This window comes from Labrus mixtus, chromosome 19 (genome assembly GCF_963584025.1).
Source record: "Labrus mixtus chromosome 19, fLabMix1.1, whole genome shotgun sequence".
Classification (NCBI taxonomy): domain Eukaryota; kingdom Metazoa; phylum Chordata; class Actinopteri; order Labriformes; family Labridae; genus Labrus; species Labrus mixtus.
The window spans coordinates 8,205,001-8,227,256 of NC_083630.1; the positions used below are offsets into that span (position 1 = coordinate 8,205,001).

The following is a 22,256-nucleotide window of genomic DNA, read 5'->3' on the forward strand; positions in this document are numbered from 1 at the left end:
GCCAACAAAGGGCCAATTAGCTAATTCAAAATTAACACATTAACAATTTTATTGCCCAGAGATTTCAAACACTTTTGTTGTGTAAAATTAGAAATAGGTGATATGTATGTGTTATGAACTACGGCTAATTTTCCTTCACTTCTCTTTCTTCTTTGGCTATGGTTAAAGCACACAGACAGTGTGTTGGCTGATCACGACAGTCAGGAGACTCAGTGAGGTTGAACCCATGAGAAGCAGCAGCAGCCCTCGTGAACTCACTTGTGACAGCCACAATTCTGTTGTTTTTGCCTACATCTATGGCGTCCATGACCTCGTCGGGACTGCACACGAAACGCTCGGTACAACCCTGAGGGCACACACAATCACAAGGAAACACTGTGTTTAAACGACCTGCAGCAGGAGGGACTTACAGAGAGACAGTTATAAGAAGAGGAGACGATGACATGCTGCATCAGAGTAAGCGTATTACTTCATTTTCTATATACTTTTAGTATCTCTCTACAATCCTCTTATATTTCAGATCAAGATGAAGGATCAATCTTTAAATGCAAAGATTGAAAAGTCTTTATAGAGAAGCTTTTGTGAAGTAAAGCCTTATCTCACCCAGCAAATGATTATATCAGTCTCTGATGTTATTTTTGGCTAATGCATTACAAATGTCTGGGACAAACTTGTGACTGTGTGATTGCGCAACTGAATCAAATACAATCATTGTTGCACATTCAAAACATTTAAAAAAAATAAAAACGACTCACCTTCACATAGGGCACCCTGTTTTTATCCTCATGTACAGAAAGGTTGGTCTTTGTTACTGCGGAGGAGACCGAAATAAACATTGTGTCTGAATGGATCACGTTCTTTGCATCATGAATAATTAAAGTTATACAGCATTTGTTCTAAAAACATACAAAGTGCTTTACAGATTACATGTCCTCATATATACACAATATATATTTAAAGAAAACATGCAAATACATTGAAATTAAAAGAAACAATACATTGAAAAAGGAAAACAATTACAATTACAAAGAGATCTTTCAATAAGAATATTTTAAGAAGAGATTTTAATAAAGAGTAAGCAAACAGGATTTCAACACGTAGGTCATTCCAGTGGAAAGAGAGTCTGGACTGCAAAAGCCCGATAGGCCTTCATCTTCAAATGTTCTCTGGGTACAACCAGTAAATCTCGATAAGCCGATCTGAGGGGGGGGGGGCAGGCTCATAAGGGGTTAGTAAAGTTAATGATATGTCTAGGGGCCTGGCCTTGTAGAGCTTTAAAAGTTAGTAATATCATTTTAGAATCAATACAGTAGTTCACAGGAAGCCAATGTAACATGGGGTTATGTGATCATGTTTTCTTGAACCGGTTATCAGTCCAGCAGTAGCTTTTTGAACTTATTGAAGGCAGTGAATGGAAGACTGAGAAATCCCTGAGTAGAGGCCATTTCAAAAGTCCAAATGGGACCAAATAAATACATGGACAACCTTGTGTTAAGTCATTAAAAGATATATAAAAAAATGATTATTTTACCATCCAACAAGTCCCTGATTTTGTCCAAATAGACTTCAAAATATGACACCTGCAAAGGGAAAAAATGAGTTATAAAAAAGCTGTTTGATCATTACTTATTGATATTTAAGAGCATTCGAGCAGCTGATTGACATGTTGACATACTTTGATGTGAAACTCCAGGTTCTCATCCATGGAATAAATGTAGTTGAAGATGTCTTGAACAATTCTTGGGGTGACTCCCATCATGTCTCGGTCGTGGAGTCTCCCCTTTAGTAGACAAAAAGATGAAAAAGTAACAACAATTCGGTTTCAAGTCGATTTGTTGCAGTTTTTTTAAAATGTTTTTTTTATCTCAGGTCAACAGCTGGTTCTTTACATTACCTCCATCGTGTGTGTTTTCCCCGATGAAGTCTGCCCATATGCAAATATTGTCCCATTGTAGCCATCCAAAACATCTGTACACATTCAGACAAAGACCAACAAATCCCATCATATTGAGGATTCAATGAGTAGTTTTAGGTTTCTAATGTTTCAGCCACTCTCACTGCTTCTGTAATTCACTATATATTTTTTTTTTTACCCTTGACGATCTTCTGGGCCACAGCGTTGTAGAACTGCTCCTGAGTTGTGTTGGACTGGAACACACGGTCGAAGTGGTACGGCTTACCCTGTTCAAACGAGTCAGCAGTGATCAGCATCAAACAGAGTAACAGAGGCTAACATCAAACTCCACAACTTAACACATCATCATCATAACTCTACATCATGACTAAAGCTCGATCGATTAATCGGCCAGCCGATAATATCGTCCGATATCAGCATATCAAGAGACCATCGGCTTATGTTATCGCAGATATGCGCCGATATTACCAGATTTATTCACTAGTCAAATAGCATTAAATTTGAGTTTCATTGAATTCATTCATTGCACTACTGGCTTGAGTGTAGAGGTTTGCAAATGATTTCTTATATCAACCATAGGAGTGGCCACAGGGCCTCTTCTACAGGAAGAGTTATCAGCCTGTGACGGTCCATAGACCATGTCAGATAATAAAACTACTGTAAAACTACTTTTAAAAGATTCAGAGTTCTCACTGTCAGAATTTCTCAGCAGCAATTTAAAATATGAAATGTCTAACTAAGTTTTACAACCATGCACTTGATTGACAAACACCAAGTCATGGTTGTGATTGTTTAAGGCTGTACAGATGAGGAATAGAATAGAATATGAACTGCTGCTGCTTCATCCCTTTCATAGACAGTAAGAAGAAATATGCACAACACAGAGACAACTCAACAATGTCAATCTGAACGAGGGGGCTTCATATTTATCTCCCACTGGCAGCATAACATCCAGTAACATCGGCCAATTTGACCCTGTTGACTGACATCGGCACATCAGAAAATAATGTGGCATGAGTCTATGTCAGTAGCCGATGTTTATTTGTTGTGCCAAATTAATTTAATGCTGACATCTAGTACATATGACTACTGATTCAGAGAAGAGTGTACAAGGTCATCAGTGTAAAACGAAGGAAATATTTCAAAAACACTTAATTTTGCGCAAGGAAAAACCCTGTATTGATGCCATTAGCTCTGCAGCATTTGTCTGCGGGTTTCTTTAATTGAAATAAGTTATTCAGTGTGTCACAATGCAGTCCAGATATTTAGTGCATCAGTATGAATATATTACAGAATGTCAGATTATGGAGAAAGCTAGAGCTTTCCCCTAATCTCCAAAGCTTGTCCATCAGAGGTTATGAGTCATTCATAATAAATATGATATATGTTGATAATAAAGAAATATGGGCTGCCTCATGTTTGAAACACTTATGACTTTAATTCACGTGAATCATGAGTCACACAGAGAAAATAACTTGACTCCCTGAGGTTGTGACATGGCACATTAACAAAGATCAAATATTTCATTCACTAACTTTTACAAGTAAAAAAAGACATAAAGAACCCCTTGAACATTTTTTTTACCCCCAAGCCAGGAAAAGTACCTTTCCAATTGCATACTTAAAGGTCCCATATTATGCTTTTTCTGGTTTTATATGCCCTTTAGTGTGTTTTCCAAGTGTCCTGTGCATGTTTAGGCACATCTATGTGCAAAAATTCAAAGTCTTCTCCTACCTCCTCCTGTTAGCTGTAGCATTAGCTGCATGTAACACTCGGTTCTAGCCGCCCTCGATAAAAATGTGTCAGTGTGGCGTCATTGTCAGTGTGAGATCACTGATCTAAGCCCATTAGCTCATTGTGGCAAGCCCTGCAGCTCATGTTGAAATATCTGAGACGCGTGCTGAGCAACTGACCAATAACGACAGAGCGGATCGGCAGACCAATCAGAGCAGACTTGGCCCACGTGGGGTCTAACAGTGGGGGCTCAGCAGAGCGTAGCTGACGGACTCAGAGCGTAGAGGGAGCAAGGAGGAGCAGTACATGAAAACAGACACTTTTTATCGAACTTTAGCTATTGTGAACGTACAAAAGTAGGTACATAGATTAAATATACAAACCCCAAAAAGGGCATAATATGACCTCTTTAATTTATCTTCATTACAAAAAAAAGAGGCAGAGACCCGCTGAAACACTCTCTTTGATATGATCTGAACAGAGTCAGTGCTGAAGGACGTTCACACAAATTCTCATTAAGCAAATGATCATCGGGCGGCCTGTAACTGGGAGTCTGTACCTCTAAACAAAGCAGCCGTTCATGTGTTACATGTTTTCAGTGGTCATGAACATCAGGGGATGTAGTTTGCCATGAAAATGGATCATTTCTACTAATCTGTAAAGCCATTATATCCAACAGGATAAGGCTGATGTAACGCCTTGGAAATTGCATCTATAATTATAAAGACATTTAGCTCATGATAAAAACAGATGGGTGACAGTTTGAAGTTATTAAGGATGCTAAGTGGTAATAATCTGACGAAACATTATGTAACTAAATACAGTGTTAATTTATACCCACCCCAGATGTAGGCTAAAGGCTGTGCTTCCCACCTGGGATTGCAGTAATATCACACCTCACACCAGACCTTGTAATTTGGTCTGCCTCACTCCAGCTCGTGTACATCATCGAGCTTACAGTGTACGAGGTCGTACAAGCAAAATAAACTGAAGTACACTGAGCTGGCAGCCAACGTTCAAGAACGAGGCTGGAAGGCAAAGGTCTGACCGGTTGAAGAAGGCTGCAGAGGGTTTATAGCCACATCAACATCAACATCAAGGCTACTTCTGTTGATGCTAGTGCGAGGAAAGGCCACCAGCCTCCACCTGGGCCCTCAGGTGAGTAGATGGCATAGGGAGTGAGCTCGGGACGCCAGGATTCACTGCTGAACCCTCTGGGACCGGTGTGGGACCTATCAGCGAAACACCGAGGAAGGAGGCACCCACTTCTCAACCCACAGGATGCCATCTCTCACTTCCCCTTGGGGTCCTACGCCCCTCTGTGAGAATCACTGTCTATACACATACGATCATGACACTGTAAACTAGGCTGTATATTGTGATTATATAAAAAAAAAAAATAACATTTGGAATCTGTAACTGTTCATAAATAGTCAGCTAGATATCCTGCCAGTTTCATATTGGAGTAAAAGAGTCAAATAACTGCAGACGCTGCATGAATATAAAGCTGACTGTGATTAAAAAATTACCATAGCCTGTGGGCTTGAAAAGTGAAACCAATGCAGAAGTGCCTTAATCCTGCCTTTTTCATAATAGCCAGCAGAGGACGACTTGCCAAAGAAGGCTGACTGACGAGAAATGAACCTTACATTTTTCATTTAATGACCTCGGTTATATTTTTCTAATGTGTTTACAATCTCAATCTCCGGTTTCAAGTCTGCTTAGATATGATGCATGATGTTAATTATGAAAATGATGGTTCATTTTAGAGTTAAATAGATGATAATGCAGGGTGTGCTTTCAGTGGCTACAGACACACATCACAGCAAGGTGTGAACCAGGACAGAAGCATACATCTGTATCTCATGACCACAGATGTGCTCAAATATTGCTAAAAAAAAAAAAAAACACAAAAAACATTGCGCAGCCAAAGGCCAAACCTGATCTTTTAAAACAGTAATCCATAAACTGATGAGTGACTTCACTGTACATCTACTTCTAAAGTCTATAATTTAAACATACCCAAAAATGATTCACTGCCATAGATCTTTGCTTCTAATGTTTATCAATTACTGATACAGCATTAGAAAGTATCGCGATATCGAGTGTAAGCTTAGCTATCTCCTGATGACCATGAAGGCCGTATCATACGGGTTACAGAATAGCCTGCTCATCAATCATAACATCAGCTGTGTTTCAACAAATAAGCTGCTTTTGTGGTTTTTCTCTTCATTTTTAGACAACTGTTGCTTTTCATTTCGCACCCTTTTCAGGTCTCGCTGGCAAACCTCCTCCCTAATCTTTCAGTTAATGTGCTTTACAGTGGCAATTTTTGTAAGACATCGACTATCGTTTCAGACTCACCCCAGAGCGTTCATCTGTCGTCAAAATGAGCGTTCACTATTAAGATTCAGCATCCAGCCAAAAGAGTTTAACTTCAGCTATCCCCATTACTAAAATATAACATGCTAACCTGTTAGCATGTTATATTTGGTTGGCATTAACATCCATGTCCTGTCGAGGTTAATAAAGTTCAGGGGAAGTTGTTGCAGTAAAAGTTCATTTGAAACAGGTGAAATTTACTCCAAACCAACAGTTTTCGGCCTGACTGATTCGAGTGAAGACGGATTTGATTTTAGTCTTACAATTTTAGCTGATCTTGACAAACTGAGACTGAGATTGAAATAAAACTTTGGTCGGCATTCGAGAGAAGTCCGCGCGTAAAAGCGCACAGGCATGCCGGATAAACTTCGTTACGCACGACTTTATCATACACAAAATTGAGCTAATCAACTACAAATTGAATTTTACTCAAGCAAACAAACGAGGCAAGGAAAATAGTCAAAAGCCAACCTGTTTTGACTCCAATAAGATGCAAAAGCAATACGTTTTTACGGCTTAATTGTTCGTGAAATTGTATATATTTCCTTCGCCTCCTTTATGTGGCGTACTGTTGCAAATTCACATTGATTAAAAAAATAATGATTAAACACATTAAATCATTAAATTTGTATAGATATTTTACTAACTTTCACTTGTTAGAAGAAGTGTCGCGCTGAGTTCAGTTTATCCTCTGTGCTGCTAATGCAGAAACACACTCACCGACATCAGCACGCAATCATCCCCTTGAAACTTGGGGATGTACTTGTCTCCCCGGGCCACTTCCGAGCTGTTTAGCGGCCTAAACCGGCACACCACCTTGATGCAGGTCTCCGCAGGGTCCGCCATCTCTGCGGGAGTGGATGGATGGAGAGCTCCGTCCACCCGTTACAGTCTGAGAAATACAGAAAGCCAAGCAGCAGGGAGCCGAGGGGGAGGGCGCGCCGCTCACTGAGACCTTTCAGCTGACTGGAAACTGTGATAAAGAAGTCCTAAAATATGATTACGGCGAAATTCAATCATTTCCAAGAAATGATTTGGGTGCTTCAGCTTCCAAATGAGTTTCATTAAACGTCAGACCCTTTTAGCTTTACCAGATGAAGTAAAAAATAAAACTTTTATATAACACTGTCTTAGAAATATGTAGGAGCTCTATAGGTGTAATCAAAGACGATGAAGAGCTAGAAAATCATTATTTATGAAGCAAACTACAGAAAGTTGCACTTTGATGCTCAGAATAATAACAAAAAAATCATGATAGGATCTGTGCGGGACTTAACAGCTGTTTGGAGCACATGTCATATGGAGAGGATAGTCACATGATGGGATTTCAGGGCCTGAGAATCAGTATGATAGTGTACTGATGACTGTAGAGGGAGTACTCTTTGCTTGTGGTGTCGAAACCAGCTATGAACTAATTTAATGGAGATTGTATTTATAGACTGATTGTGTGGTTTGTTCTATTTAATGGATAGTCTCAGGAGATAATTGCAGTGATCATTGTTAATTCCACTGAAGGAGAGCAAATGTTTTTGAGGGTAAAATGTGATTGACCCTGCATAGCCAGACTGTATGACGGTGTGGCTTCTTGGAAATTAAAGGTTTATTAAACTTGTGTTAATATTGTGGACATATGAAGATCAAATATTGGAATGAAATAAAACAGTCCCAGGAAAATACATTTTTCTACAGCATTTGTTAAAAGAATGACTTTAAAAAGCCTAATAAAGCTGTCACTTACTTTCTGGATAGACAGAACAAAGTCTTGTCGTTTTCTATAATCCAGGCTGTGGCGCCCCCTTGTGGCTGTAGATTCTTGAACCATTCTGTCAGGTACTTCTCTTTTCTTTTGAGGTTGAGAAAATGACCAAAGCCACTTCACGATCATAGTTTTTGCTATAACACGTCATCAGTGAGCATATTGAAGACTAAATGTATAAAATTATACTGAAATGAAAAATCACAGTTTGTAAGGACGTTACTATAAAGATTTAAATCAGTGGTTAAATTATTACAATAATTATACTTTGACATGAGTGCACTTCTTTGTTGTTATTCAGTCAATGAATCTAATTTGTCATCCATTCTTCTTACATCAGATCTCTATTTGATTCATCAGAAACATGACTATGCATTGTGTAAATAATCACATTTTAATCCACAGGAGGGTGTGAGGATGTGAAGTCTAGCTATTATAGCCTGAGGGAAGCAAAATGCAGTAGAAGGATTTAATTTGCAGTTTCTAGAACAGCCAGCAGGGGGCAGCAGAACCCTTTGAAGATCCTTTTTGCAGCCAAGGAGGCGCTAGGGGAACCTGCAAAGCCTGCAGGAATAAAGTCAAATAACATGAAGCAAAACATCTCTGTACAATAGTATTTAGATGTCTTTCATGACGTTCTTTTTAAATAAATTCATGCAGAGAGATATACCAGACATTGGGATGCAAAAATTGTTATTATAATTCTGTAAAATATCAGCAAAAGGCATTTAATAAACTTCACATAAGAAGAGTCCTTATGGATGAACATGTTTTTTATTCTGACACATGCAGAAGCTGTAATCCATGTAGTAGACACACACACACACACACACACACACACACACACACACACACACACACACACCGTCATCCACACACATCCAATCAATGCTGAGCTCTGCATCGGCAGCGAAACAGCTGAGGCAGGAGAAACAGTCAATCAAAGAAACAAAAATGAAGGGGGTGTTCAACTGAGGCACACCATCACACTTTCCAGCATTAAGAGAACTCAGAGGGGCTTGGCTTTTATTTCTGCATGTTGTCCTCATCAGGCAGAGAATATGTTAGTTATTCCTACAGCGGGCACAGTTTCTAGATTCAGACCCATAAATAGGCATCTGAGAAATCAAGTTACAGTATGTACAGAGGCCCATGAGAAGAGAAGAGAAGAGAAGAGAAGAGACGAGAAGAGACGAGAAGAGAATAGAAGAGAAGAGGAGAGGAGAGAAGAGGAGAGAAGAGGAGAGGAGAGAAGAGAAGAGAAGAGGAGAGGAGAGAAGATGAGAGGAGAGAAGAGGAGAGGAGAGAATAGAAGAGAAGAGGAGAGGAGAGGAGAGAAGAGGAGAGAAGAGAAGAGAAGATGAGAGAAGAGGAGATGAGAGGAGAGAAGAGAAGAGGAGAGGAGAGAATAGAAGAGAAGAGGAGAGAAGAGGAGAGAAGAGAAGAGGAGAGAAGAGGAGAGGAGAGAATAGAAGATGAGAGGAGAGGAGAGGAGAGGAGAGGAGAGGAGAGAAGAGAAGAGGAGAGGAGAGGAGAGGAGAGAAGAGGAGATGAGAGGAGAGGAGAGGAGAGAAGAGGAGAGGAGAGAAGAGAAGAGAAGAGAAGAGGAGAGGAGAGAAGAGGAGAGGAGAGGAGAGAAGAGAAGATGAGAGGAGAGGAGAGGAGAGGATAGAAGAGAAGAGAAGAGAAGAGGAGAGGAGAGAAGAGAAGAGGAGAGGAGAGAAGAGGAGAGAAGAGAAGAGAAGAGGAGAGAAGAGAAGAGGAGAGAATAGAAGAGCAGAGGAGAGAATAGAAGAGAAGAGAAGAGGAGAGGAGAGAAGAGGAGAGGAGAGAAGAGAAGAGCAGAGAAGAGAAGAGGAGAGGAGAGAAGAGCAGAGCAGAGCAGAGGAGAGGAGAGAATAGAAGAGAAGAGAAGGTAGATTTGAGGATGGAGAGATAACATAATGAGAAACTCATCTGGAGAATAACACCAAGAAAAGTGTGAACAGCAGATGAAAAACTACCTTTCTCAACACTGTGAGTAAAACCTCCCAGTTAAGAGTTGACGATTTGGCCAGTCAGTCAGTGAGAGAGAGGCGGGGACATGAAGGAAAAAAATGTGTGAAAAAACAGACGTTGTAGAGGAGTGAGGTTAGTGTGTTACTGTGTGAGTGAGACTCAAAAAAAAAAGAAAAAGACAAGACCTAGTTTTGGCAGCGTGGCTTCCTGTTTCTAAGTAACGGTCTCCGGGGGCAGAAGAAGCGCCTCTCTGAGGACTCCAAAATGAGCAATTTTCAGCCCACCTCCTCTTCCTCCTCCTCCACCTCGACCTCCACCCGAGTCTCTCTCATCCTTTCCTGAGCAGTTTGTTAATGCTGCCAAAGTGAGAACAAGCAATTCATAGTCCCTTCTGTCAGCAAACAACGAAGTCAGAGTGCAGAGCTGGAATACCTCCTGTGTTATTTTTAATGCAGTGAGCTTCTTTTTCCTTTACAGTCCACGAGCAGCACAAATATCAGGATCAGTGGGTCACTCGAGCACACATCTGAAATACATGAAACATGAGTAAACCTACTTCATTGTTCAGAGGCCACTAGTATCACCTGAATACCTTTTAAATAAACAGAAAATATTCAAAAAATAACAGAAAATCAGCCTGAAGAACATTAATTTGTTCTGGACTATTTTTTCAAAATGCATGATGTCTTCATTCATCTCATTAAATATTCAGTGCTTCAGATATTTTCTCATGAGGTTCAGGCTTCTGCAACTCCATGCAGAACAAAATGCTTTCCTTATAAACACTAAAGAATCTTAAGCAGCCTGCCGTCTCCGCCTATAGTTGAATTCCTGCAGCTGCAAAGTCATTCCAATTATCTACACCGTATGGAATGAAAGTCTTGTGGCCTTGTGATGTTGCTTAATTAGAATCAGATGCTAATGACACAGTTAGCCCATGGTCAGCTGGCTGAGGATGTGTCTGCCGAGCTGCTCAATTGTATCTCCATGGAGGAGGGGTGGAGTTAGACAAACCTCCAGTTAGCATAGCTGCACAAACTGAGAGTAAATCCACGTCTCAGAAAGAGGCTGCTTAAGCTTCTGTTATGAGTCACTGTTGGTTCTTAAGCATCTTGCCTCCCCTGGGACACTAAATATAGTTTTTTTAATCTCAGCATGAGACCCAGGGCTGATTTGAAAACACACTGGCTCCGTAGTGAGGATCCTCACACACAAGGGCCAAAAACCTGTGCAGTGCAGCCCTGTGACATAAAACAAGTGCAGTGTTCCAGCCAAAAACATATTCTAGATTATGAAACGAAAAGAGAAGAAACAAGTGCAGGGAATATCATTCAAATATGATGTCATTAAAGGTGAGTTGTTTCCATTAACACTTTACTTTTAGAGTGTTGCTGATGTCTTTCTTTGGGCTGCATGGACTCACTTTCTTATGACGGGGAAAAACAACTCAGACCGTCTAAACACCCAGCAGAACTCATCCAATCATTCCTTATGAAGCATGAGAGCAGAAATGATGCAACAACTATGCATGACAGGGACTTCAGTCATCGCTGCATCGCTACTTCTCTTTGAAAATGTAAAGCACAGAGTGACATATTTTTTAGAATTTCAAAAATGTGTAACCATTTCCAACTTTTGTGAGTTGTTTCCCCAAAACAACCTTGGCACAATTTGGCACTAATGACATATAAAGAGATGTGCTGTTAACCCGGGATAGGGACAAAGTATCCAAAGGGTGTGACGTTTCTCTGCAGCAAACATATCATAGAACACAGAGAAAGAAATCATTTCCAAGTTAAATCATAATTAATGTTACAATTAAAGGTAGCAGTCATTTGAACTTCCAAGTAATTTATTACAAAGGTAAATAAGCTCTTTAAAGGAATGTGCGACTTTTTGATCCAGTAGATGTCGCCCTTGAGCACTAGAATTAAAACCAAAACAAACTGCTGTTTGGAGACACCTCTGTCACAATGAAGCCTCCGCTCTCCTGCAGCGACACACCGCCAACACCTCTACACTCGCGTTGCACGAAGGACTTATCAAATTGGAATGCACCATAATTAAACACTAAGCGCCAGCAGCGGACAGAACTGCCCTCGTCTCGAGCTGCAATGTTGTGTTAGCAGGCTAAAGGTAGCGCTCTTTAGTTAGCTCGTAGCTTCACATAGCATGTACATTTACACGGGATGACCATGACCAAAAAACGCTCAAATAAGCAGTGAGTACAGTATGTTATTCTTATTTTCTCTACACAAACGTGATGCAAATACGGCTCAGACAGCAGTGGATATTCTGGATTGCTATATTTATTTGTAAAATGTTGCACATTCTTCCTTTAAATAAACTACTTCTTCAGAGCTGCCCCATTTCTTCACTGTAGTTTGAATGAACCACATGCTGCTTTCATGGAAACTTAAAAACAAGATATGGTTAAATGAGTGATTTTTTCTGTGCTACCCAGTACATTAAGATGGTATGACCTGTTCTCTGTTCACCACATGGGATTATGCCCGTGGACTAAACCAATCTAAGAGTTTAAAGGGGGATTATTCCTGACAAGCTTTAGAACTCAGCTTTGCATGATATTATCACTGGTATCTATTGAACACATGAGGTAATACACTCACTCTTTATGATATAAACCTTGCCTTATCATATATTCCCTTGATGTGACATTTAGACTGCTACGTGAGATTTAACAGCTAAGGCTAGTCCTGCACAGAGCCATAAATCAGACAGTGATAATACAACTTTTACAGGCCTGGTGGAGGAAGAAAAAAACAATTTAAGATGATTAAACTTAAAAAAACATTTCTTCTCCATCTGTTCTGCAGTGTCTGCCTACATCCAGCGTCTTCTCTGTGTCCTGTGACCGAGGTGTCTTAGAGCTGCCTGCAAATTTGAATCTTGACAATTATTTAGGACCCAACTAAGAAACTTTATCTGAAGCATGTGAAAATAATTACAGAAAAAAACAAATATGAAGTAAATAAGAATAATGGGATGCTAGGAAGCATATCTTCTAGGTGGAAATGAGGAAATTAAATTGTGGAAACATTTAGAGACAGAGGGGGGAAAGTCTATATGCAGATTTGATAAGGCGCTTTGTAAACAAGGGGTCATCATATAACTGGAGTTATCTTAAGAGTCATAGCTTATCTATGCTTACTGCAGCTTATTAAGGCAACACAAGCTGGAGTTTAGATTGTTTTGAAAATGTCCTATTTCTAAACCATGCTGTGACAGATCCAAACAAAAATGAACAATAAAAAAAAAAAGGTTTTCCGACATTACTTTTTATGGGCTGTGAACTGTTGATTTTCATAACCAGAGTTTGCACAAGATGACACTGTTATCTTGGATTGATGATTTATGATGCATCTCAAAAGCAAACAGAAAGCTTTTCATAACAGTGATACAACAAGACCGTTTTTGGTCAGTCATTCAGAATCAGGGAACTAGACGCAGCTACAGTCTGCTGCTTAATCTCTCAAACACACAGCAGCTCAGTCCACAAAACCTCAACAAGCAAACACATAGAATAATAAATACATAAAAACACTCCCTTGGTTTGTACAAATAAAAAGCATACAGCACTGGTTTATTTCTTGAGACAAACGCATGTTGTTGTTTTATAATATTTCCATATGTACATTTTCAGTAGTCGTTACATAGATAGTATTTCAGCACAGTTTAAGAACTTGGAACCACACAGGGGAACAGAGATGCATTTAAAAAAAAAAAAAAAAATCAATTTTTTGGCTTGTAGGTCAGCGCTGTTCTTTCACCCGTGTTCAGTGATAGTAAAGTTCACGTCGAGCTTTGTTTGCAAATACTTTCTGACGGTTTGTTGGAGATTTGCATTGTGAACAACAGGTAATAAAATACAATGCCGAGTTGGACTTTCTGCATCTGTTGACTTTAGACGTAAAATAATATTAACACTGTGCATTACACATCATCAATTATCTCTAAATACACTGTAAAAAAAACCCTCAACTCTAAGCAAGTGTAAGTGTCTCATTTCTAGTCAAAAACTTATACATACACTTATACAGGTCACATTTACCTGACGAGTCCTCTTAAACACCTTACTTCAAGAAATAACCACAAACAAATCAAAACAACAAACATGATCAGGATTTGCTATTCATGAATAAAAGACATCTGCCCAATGGAGAAGGCAAATTTGACTTGTTAAGTTTCTTAAAATGAGATGTTGTATAATTTACTGCAAAAGCCAAAGTATCATCATTAGGTCCTATATTCAAATGTGGAGTTTTACAGCAGAAATAAACATGTTTACTGGGTGGGACGGGCTTCAAGATGTCTTCAAAACAGCTTCAAAATGCTTTCAGAGTGATGTCACAGATAGTGCATCTGTGTTTTATACTGGCACTGATCGAAATTAGGTTTGCTAGCATGTAAGTATGAGTGTTTCCACTTACAGGATACAGTCCTGACTGCTTGTCATTGAAAAGAGAAAGAAACCCACCATGCACCACTCTTTATCAATGGTTAGGAAGTGAATGATTCCTGAATATCGACATCTGAGTCAACTGAGAAATATGTCATTCATGTTACTTATTTGAAGAAACTAAAGTAGTATCTAATAGATACGGTGTTTATCAGGACTTGTCAGGGAAGTATTGATTATAATACGTAAATATGAGATAAATACATGTGCTAAGATTTGAGTTTTTGCAGTGTATCACGATTAAGCTTTCAACATTTTAAACTGTGATGCTTTTGAAAATCCCCTCTTTTGTTCTCAGTTTTGCTCCTGTTGTTCTGCATTGACTTTCTTAAATAATATTTTGTCCTATTTAAAATCCTGTTGCATGTGAGTTAGGCCCTTAAAAGATAAAGGTGGTGATTTTCTATGGTTTTCTTACTTCGGCTTCAAATGTGAATCAGTCCACAGTTTAGAGATGAACTTTTCTGTCTAAGTAGCAAAAGATACTAGTGACAGAGCATTGGTGTGTTTTTAGAATCGATATATTTGTGTTTGTGTTGATGAATAGACATCCAATGATTTTGCTCTTGGAACTCTGTACTGAACGTCTACTGACTCGCTAGGATTGTCTGTTTGTCTTTGTTACTGTGAAGAAGCATTCTGTGGATGTATCACATATTTTATCCTCAAAGGAGCAGCCTGCCTTAGTTTGAAACAAAGTAAACAACATTGGTCTGAGTGAAGAAACATGCACAAACCTGCAGTCCATTAAACCAAAACAATCTGCTGAAATGTGTTAAAATTCTACATCGTTGAGAATTCTCTGCAAATTTCAACCTTTTAGATCCCTTATCATTAAAAACCTTCAATAAGTTACACTTGGCTTGGGGTCAATCAGAATTATTTTTCTTTTTTTGGGCTTTTTGTGCCTTTAAGGGAGAGATAGGACAGTGGATAGAATCAGAAATCAGGGAGAGAGAGAGAGAGAGAGAGTGGGGAATGACATGCAGGAAAGGAGCCACAGGCTGGATTTGAACCTGGGCCGCCCGCTTGGAGCTCAGTGCGCCACCAGCGCCACGGTGTCAATCAGTATTAAGAGATGGATTGCTGTGTTAGCTTTGGTCTTCAGGTGGGTAAATGGGTTTTGGTCACAGTAAGAAAAACATAGAAAAACACTAGCCTTAATATCGCTTACAGAAACGGAAAGGTGTGCTAGTTTATTCCATCACGTACCACACTGCGCAATGAATTTACTGCAGTTTCATAGTCTTACGGTGTGTGTGTGTGTGTGTGTGTGTGTGTGTGAACTGTGACGTGTACTGATAAGCCTGCATTACGGTGCTGCTTAATGTTAAATCAAAAGATGTGACTCTATGAATTGCAACATGCAGATAAAACCTCCACACTGCTCAGCATTTCTTTGCAAATTATTGCACGACTGTATAAATATCCGGACTCAAATGCATCAAATAAATAAGGAACAATCAAGTATTTAGTGCAGCTGATACTGGACTTGGAAGTTGTTGCACAGGCTACTGTTACTGCATAAAGGCATACCTTACTCTCTTTCAACCTTTTACTCCAAGCTGGAAGAGAGACGTACTGCAACCTGGATTATTGCATACATAAACCAGAAGGTTAAACCCTCCAGAAAACCCAAACTGAAGCCAAACTATTGATTTTTTTTCTCTCTCTGGATTCACACATACAGGAAAAAAAAAGCATATTGACCAGACAATACTGGAGCTATCAAGCACACTTAATTCTTTAAACATTCACTTGATAAAAGTAACAAGGATTTCAGATTATAGCAACAATACAGCGGCACAGTTTTAGCTGCGAGGACCGGCGCTCTTCCTCGGCTGTCCTCGTTTGGACCCACAGTGTGAGGTGCTGCCTTCCAGACCAAGTTACACGAGAGAGACGCAGGTAGGAGAGGTGCAATACCGTTTAGATCAAGCAGAACACAGGAGTCATCGCTTCACTCACCGATCTGCTTCAACTGCATGACTAATGTCTTTGTTTAGTATGAATCAGTTTGATTTACCAGTGCATCGACATGAAAGGACGCACGTCTTCAAGAAAAGCTTCCTTATAAATTAAGGTTTCATTATTCATCACTTTGCTTTTTTTTTAGAAACTGAAAGCAGGGTATCAAGAAGTTAGTGGAGTAACCTCTCAGCCTGTAACAGCAACATTAAATATTGAATAGTACTAAATGGAAACAGTGATGAATTGAAGAGCTAAAACTTGTAGCTGCATGAATAAATATCCAACAATACCATGGCCTTTCCAATGCAAACCTCTAGTTTTAAAGGTAACACAGGCCATCAATGAGGTCATCATATCAGCTAGATGCTAACAGTATAGCGACATCCGACTCCGCCTCATGGCCTCGCTGATTAAATAAGCCGGGCTGATCTCCGGTTCCTCTGTCATCACCACAATGTTCTGCCACTCTCCACAATGGTTGGATTTCTTGATGGTATCCACCACGCAGAGAGCGTAAAGACAATCCTCAAAGGTAGCCGCCATCGTCAGAGGCCTCCCGTCCCACGTCCGCCTGTCGTCCTGGTCCTCGAAGGCCTGACGCACAGCCTGGATCATGCGGATGGTTCCCGTTAGATAAGGAGAGGGAATGTCACTGAAGGCCTTCTCCGGTAGGGAAGCCTTTTCCAGAGGTGTGGTGTCCTTGAGCAGGAGTTCAGGACCTCCACCGCTTCCTCCGCCCCCGCTGTTCTTCTGTCCGTAAAGGTCCGTCCCAATGACCGTTAACCTCCCCACCGTCCCCACAACGATTACCTCCTGCCGAAACTCCCCGGGCACGTTGAAGTTGAGTGTGACAGTGCAGCAGGCGCCTCCTTCCAAGACCATCTGGAAGGTGCAGAAGTCGTCACTGGTGATCTGCCGGATGCCTCGGATGTGATCAGTTTGTTTGACAAATGTTTTGAGGAAGCCGTGGACTTTTGCCGCTCGCTGACCGGTCAGGAACGTAAGCAGGTCGATGATGTAGCTGCCGACTGAATGCAGGCCACCGCCTCCCATTAAGTCATCACAGCTCCAGTTGTACTTCTTCCCCAGGAGACTTCCACTGTGGACCTGTAGGACAGAGACAGGTTCAACAAGTTTGGTACTGAATGTGTCTTTTCCTTGACCGATCAAGTCCCTGATTCCAGCTTGCTCTGTAGATGTTGCTTTATTTAAAATAAAAACACCTCAATATTGTTTTTAGTCAACGTAGCTAAAAAGCAGCCGACGTCTCCATTAAAACTTGACAATCATTCATAGTGTTTCTCATACCTGGGCCTCACAGACCAGAAGCTCCCCGACGTACCCTTCCTCCAACAACTCCTTCATTCTAACAAAGGCGGGCAAGAAACGCAGCACATTTCCCATAATGCTCAGCAGCTTTGGGTAATACTGGGCCGCTGACATCATTCTGAAGGCATCCAGAGGCGTCGCTGTCCGATCACAGATGACGTTCTTTCCAATACCTTAGAAGAAAAAAGAGAAGAGATGGATGAGAGTTAGCCAAATGAGCTGCACTGTTTCTGTTTATTTAAGATAAAAAGAGGCGGTAGGGAAGAAAGGAGTCCGAGAAAGAGAAGTAATGTGGTCCGCCTTAGCAACACTCGCAGACATAATATCCTCTTGAGCATGAAAACATCCCCTGAAGAAACAATGCAAAATGTGGCAACTCCCACAGAAGCTGACTCAAGAAGGCCTTTTCTCTGAAGCTTATGCAACAACATAAATGTACTATAGACACCAATGTGCGTAGACTTAAGCTATCAGGGAACATGCACAAGTATGAAACTATTAGGGAGACATCCTATTTATGTCCCTGCAGAGCACATACATTTGAAAACTCTTTCAGGCACAGAATTTGAATTTGGAAGGACCAGAATGTTGGCAGGCAAACAATAAGTTGCAGTAAGACATATGTGATGTCCGGTAAGACTGAGCTTTAGACAAGCTTTACTGCTACTAAAAGAGGCCTGATGGTGAGTAGATAAAAGAGGAACACAGAAGGCAGAGCGGAGACAGAGCCATCAGACACAGTGTGAAACCTAATTAAAATCACTTCCAGCGCAACAAAAGCTCCACTGGTGCCAGAAACACCCAAACACAACAGTGATTAGAGCCTGGACAGTGATGTGAAGAGAGAAGAACAGGAATAGTTTCTTTTCTTTATAGCATTTTCTCTTCACTGGACAGTTGAATGGAAAGAGTCCAACAGGGATAAGTGAATGTCATGCAAATTATTGTTTAATCGATTAGAATCATCATATCATCTTATGTCGCAGTAATTATGTATACTCCTTGGAGTAACATTGATCTAATTACTGATTTATCTGCTGCTTATCATTTTAGTTAAATGATTATTCAGGCTGCATGGATGTGCAATGGTTAGTGCTGTTGCCTCACAGCAAGAAGATCTCTGGTTCAAATCCCAAATCAGGACACCTCCTTTCTGTGTGCAGTTTCTCGCATTGCATGCGTGGGTTTCCTCCGGGCATTATGGCCTCCTCCCACAGTCAAAGTGCATGCTCGTTAGGTTAATTGGAGAGTCTAAAATTGCCGGTTGCCGTGAGTGTGCCTCGTGTGTGCGTGTCTCTGTACGTCAGCACTGTGATTGAATGGTGACCAATCCAGAGCGTACCCCACCTCTCGCCCCAATGACAGCTGGGATCGGCTCCAGCCACCCGTGACCCCAAAAGAATGAGTGGTATAGGTAATGGACAGATTTTTCATTAGAGCAGTAGATTGTGGAAAAGCCCAATCCAATCAGAAGAAAGTTATAGTGTAGGCAACTGAATCAGTAACGGCCTTAAAACGGGGGCATCTCCATCAAGTGGCAACCTCCAGTGTTGGAAATGAAGTGAAAAAAACTGCTGTTCATTAAAGTGTGAACTTGAGGCTGGCTGTAATAGCCAAAGAATCCCAATTTCCCAATTAAAATGCCAATTTTGAAGTGAAGTGTGTGAAGTTATTTCTTAAAAATATTACATATCCAAATCACAAAAAAACAGACTAAGTAGAGAGAATTGATGTGACCACACCTCGCCTCTATGTAAGGAAGTAACCAAGCACTTATTCTCACCACTGATACATGTAAGTATTCTTGTGGCCACTTCCTCCACTGTGAGCTCACAATGTCCACTAATCCCTTTTATGGTCACACATGGCAACAAAAAGTAAATCTGCGCACAGAGTAGGGGCATCACTGCACACACACATTCCTTGAGCCCCTGGAGTGTGAGAAGCAGCATGCTGCTACACTTGCAGCCCAGACTCAGGGTTGTGGTGGGTGGAGGGGCTGTTTTGGAAGTTAAACTTCCCATGCTAATCTGCCATTAGCTTCAATCGACCAAGGCCAGGAAATTAATCCCTCTGACCCAGTTCTGAGGAGCGCCATGGGAGCCCCCACCACCCACCCAACCAACCCGACCCCTGCAGACACAAAGCCATTTTTGCCCCCGTCCCCGTCTTTTTGGCAGAGACATTTACAAACAGATAATGGAAATGTGAATTGTCTTGGGTGAAGCCCCTCTGGGTAAATGCTAAATTCTCTTGAATTAGTTTTTGGCACTAACATTGTGCTCAGTGTCTTTATAGAACAATAGCTTGGCTAGCTAGAATGGCTAAAGGCAGATTTCACTTTCCCACACAATTTTTCTTTATGATTTGGCCAAAATACATAAACGACTCCCCAGCAGGGTCCGACATCAAAATTCAACACTCATACAACATTTAAGCCAGATATAACTGAACTTGAAGTTTCTTTTGCTGTCTATCCAACTCCTGACAGTACTGACATGTCACCTCAGGATCTGAGAGTGACCTTCAAAGACATAAAAAGCAGGACCTCTTAAGATCAATAATGACCTTTAGCTCCTCGCATTCAATGCTTTGAAGGTCGACGCGCAGCCTGTTGACTCATCACAGCTCACAGACTCCGCCTCTCTTAGACGAGGCGAGAGGTTGGATTGTGTTGCCGTGTTTCCAAAAGATTATGGATGCACCTGAGCAGGACTGAAAAACACAACAGCTGCTGAAGCGAGCCTTGGAATCTACACAACGTGGACGTAGTATCAGTGACATCACCCATTGGTCACTGAAGGGGAGTTTTGATGCCCATTGATGGTTGAAGCCACATTGGAAATGCTCACAGGCAAACGGGGGGAGCTAAGTCCGGCTGTAAGCCGCCTGACTAAAGCACCTAATGAACGAGTTAAAGATAATGTACCTTCCATACGATGTGTGCCTATAAAGACAGCACAAGTCAGCTAGTCAGACCAAAACAGTTTTTTGTATCAGGCTGTTAACGTGTTTATTCCTGCTTTTAAAATGTGTTCTTTTTAGGGCGGGGGGCTATTTATGCCTTTATCAGAAAAGACAGGACAGTTGCTAGAGACTGAGATCAAGCAGGAAGAGATTGGGAAATGACATGCAGCAGCGAAGCCACAGGTCGGAAATCGAATCCAGGCTGCCCACTTACGGACGGAACCCTCTGTACATGTGGCGCGCAAACTTACCACAAGGCCACCGGCGCCCCAGAAACGAGCATATTCGAATAGATACGTGTAAAGCCAGTTTCAAGTGGACACTCGAGGAACTGCAGTTTGAAGAAGACAATTTAGCATTTCTCTTTGTCGAGCAATATAAAACCTTAAAGGACAAAAAACATCATATTGAGGATAAATGATCACACCAATATTAAGACTCGTGAGGTTTAATGAGGTGTGAACACATATAGCTTCACAGTTAAAGCCTCACAGTGAGAATGTTGGTTCTACGATCTCTGTGAAAGTTGGGGCAAAGCTGAATCAACTCAAAGGTCCACTTCTCTGCTCCAGTGGGAGAACATTAATGGAGCAGAATAAACCTCCAGCAAAGCAGCTCACTCCTCCAAACATCAATTATTCATGTACAGAAGATATCTAACCAGGAGACGTTAAAGACGAAGAGAGAGAGAAAGATCCTGTGGAAGAAGTGAAATCAATCCTTTATCTATAATGAAAGATGTTACACGGAGATGGAGGTAAAACTGTTCAGCTTAAAAACTTGGCATAGTTTGGTACACGAGTTAGAAAGGTCACTGTTGAGCCCATGATGGGGACAGTAAATGGAAATTTTAATCCAGAAAATTAAGCAGGCAGTTAGCAAAACGGCTCACACACACACTCTGCTCTGCTTTTCAAGAAGATTAGAAGAAGTGCTTCCCTCAGCAGCAGTGATGGCAGCAGCCTGCTCCTCCTCAGGTGCCTCCAGGTGTCTTTGATGCGCAGAATACTGACATCCTGTCGGAGACAATCAGCTCATCTCACAGACTGAAATCACATCTTGTCGTCTCACAGACATACCGCCCCAAAACTCTCTCAAACAAACCCCACTGAGAGGGGTAGACACACGGCTGTGGACCATCACTAACACGAGGCATCATTTCTTAGAAGCAAAAACACTAAGCAGCAGCGGGGTAACATCAACATCTCATCCCTCACTAATACTGTGTGATGTCGTCGAACACACATCCAGCTCATGATCACCTGCTGAAGGGAAAATTCCTTTATCTCATTTAAGAGACCGGAGAATGAGGCGACAACGATAGAGGCAATATAAGTAATTGGATGGAACCGATGATTCACTGAATCTTCACTGAATGTGTCTGCATAGCATTGTGACTTCATCCACAGCATTACGTAATAGCAACTGAACTGTGTATTTATTTCTGCAGCAAGGTCAGATTTATCAGAAAATCTGCTGAATGATGATAGTACAAAACATCCAGGGGGCGCTGTTCTTCAGAGGAAATCAGGTTTAGAAATGGAAAACAGCTACATAAAAAGTCCAATTTGTAAGATATCTACTGAGTTAAATCACAAAATGAGCTTACTATGTGATCAGACATTAAGGAAACATGCTATGTTGAAGTGCTGGCTTCTCTGACGACAATGCAGCAGCCAGTATGTCCTCCTTATGAGTTTAGATTCCAGTGTGGAATGGTTTGT

At 41.0% G+C, this 22,256-nt stretch overlaps 2 protein-coding genes across 2 annotated transcripts in view; both read right to left on the reverse strand.

The window, feature by feature from the left end:
* Positions 1 to 7,068, reverse strand: part of LOC132994354 (kinesin-1 heavy chain-like) — a 24,259-nt gene extending 17,191 nt beyond the window's left edge. Inside the window, exons 1-7 of the mRNA XM_061064667.1 lie at positions 6,752 to 7,068; positions 2,094 to 2,181; positions 1,895 to 1,968; positions 1,676 to 1,780; positions 1,532 to 1,580; positions 756 to 811; positions 259 to 346 (exon numbers count right to left, since the gene is read on the reverse strand). Of these exons, the coding sequence (XP_060920650.1) occupies positions 259 to 346; positions 756 to 811; positions 1,532 to 1,580; positions 1,676 to 1,780; positions 1,895 to 1,968; positions 2,094 to 2,181; positions 6,752 to 6,877 (586 nt within the window). The 5' untranslated portion in view covers positions 6,878 to 7,068. The remainder of the gene's footprint in view (positions 1 to 258; positions 347 to 755; positions 812 to 1,531; positions 1,581 to 1,675; positions 1,781 to 1,894; positions 1,969 to 2,093; positions 2,182 to 6,751) is intronic.
* A 6,286-nt stretch (positions 7,069 to 13,354) lies between these two features.
* gfod1 (glucose-fructose oxidoreductase domain containing 1) overlaps positions 13,355 to 22,256 on the reverse strand; it is a 33,862-nt gene continuing 24,960 nt past the window's right edge. Inside the window, exons 2-3 of the mRNA XM_061063952.1 lie at positions 17,545 to 17,738; positions 13,355 to 17,343 (exon numbers count right to left, since the gene is read on the reverse strand). Of these exons, the coding sequence (XP_060919935.1) occupies positions 16,603 to 17,343; positions 17,545 to 17,738 (935 nt within the window). The 3' untranslated portion in view covers positions 13,355 to 16,602. The remainder of the gene's footprint in view (positions 17,344 to 17,544; positions 17,739 to 22,256) is intronic.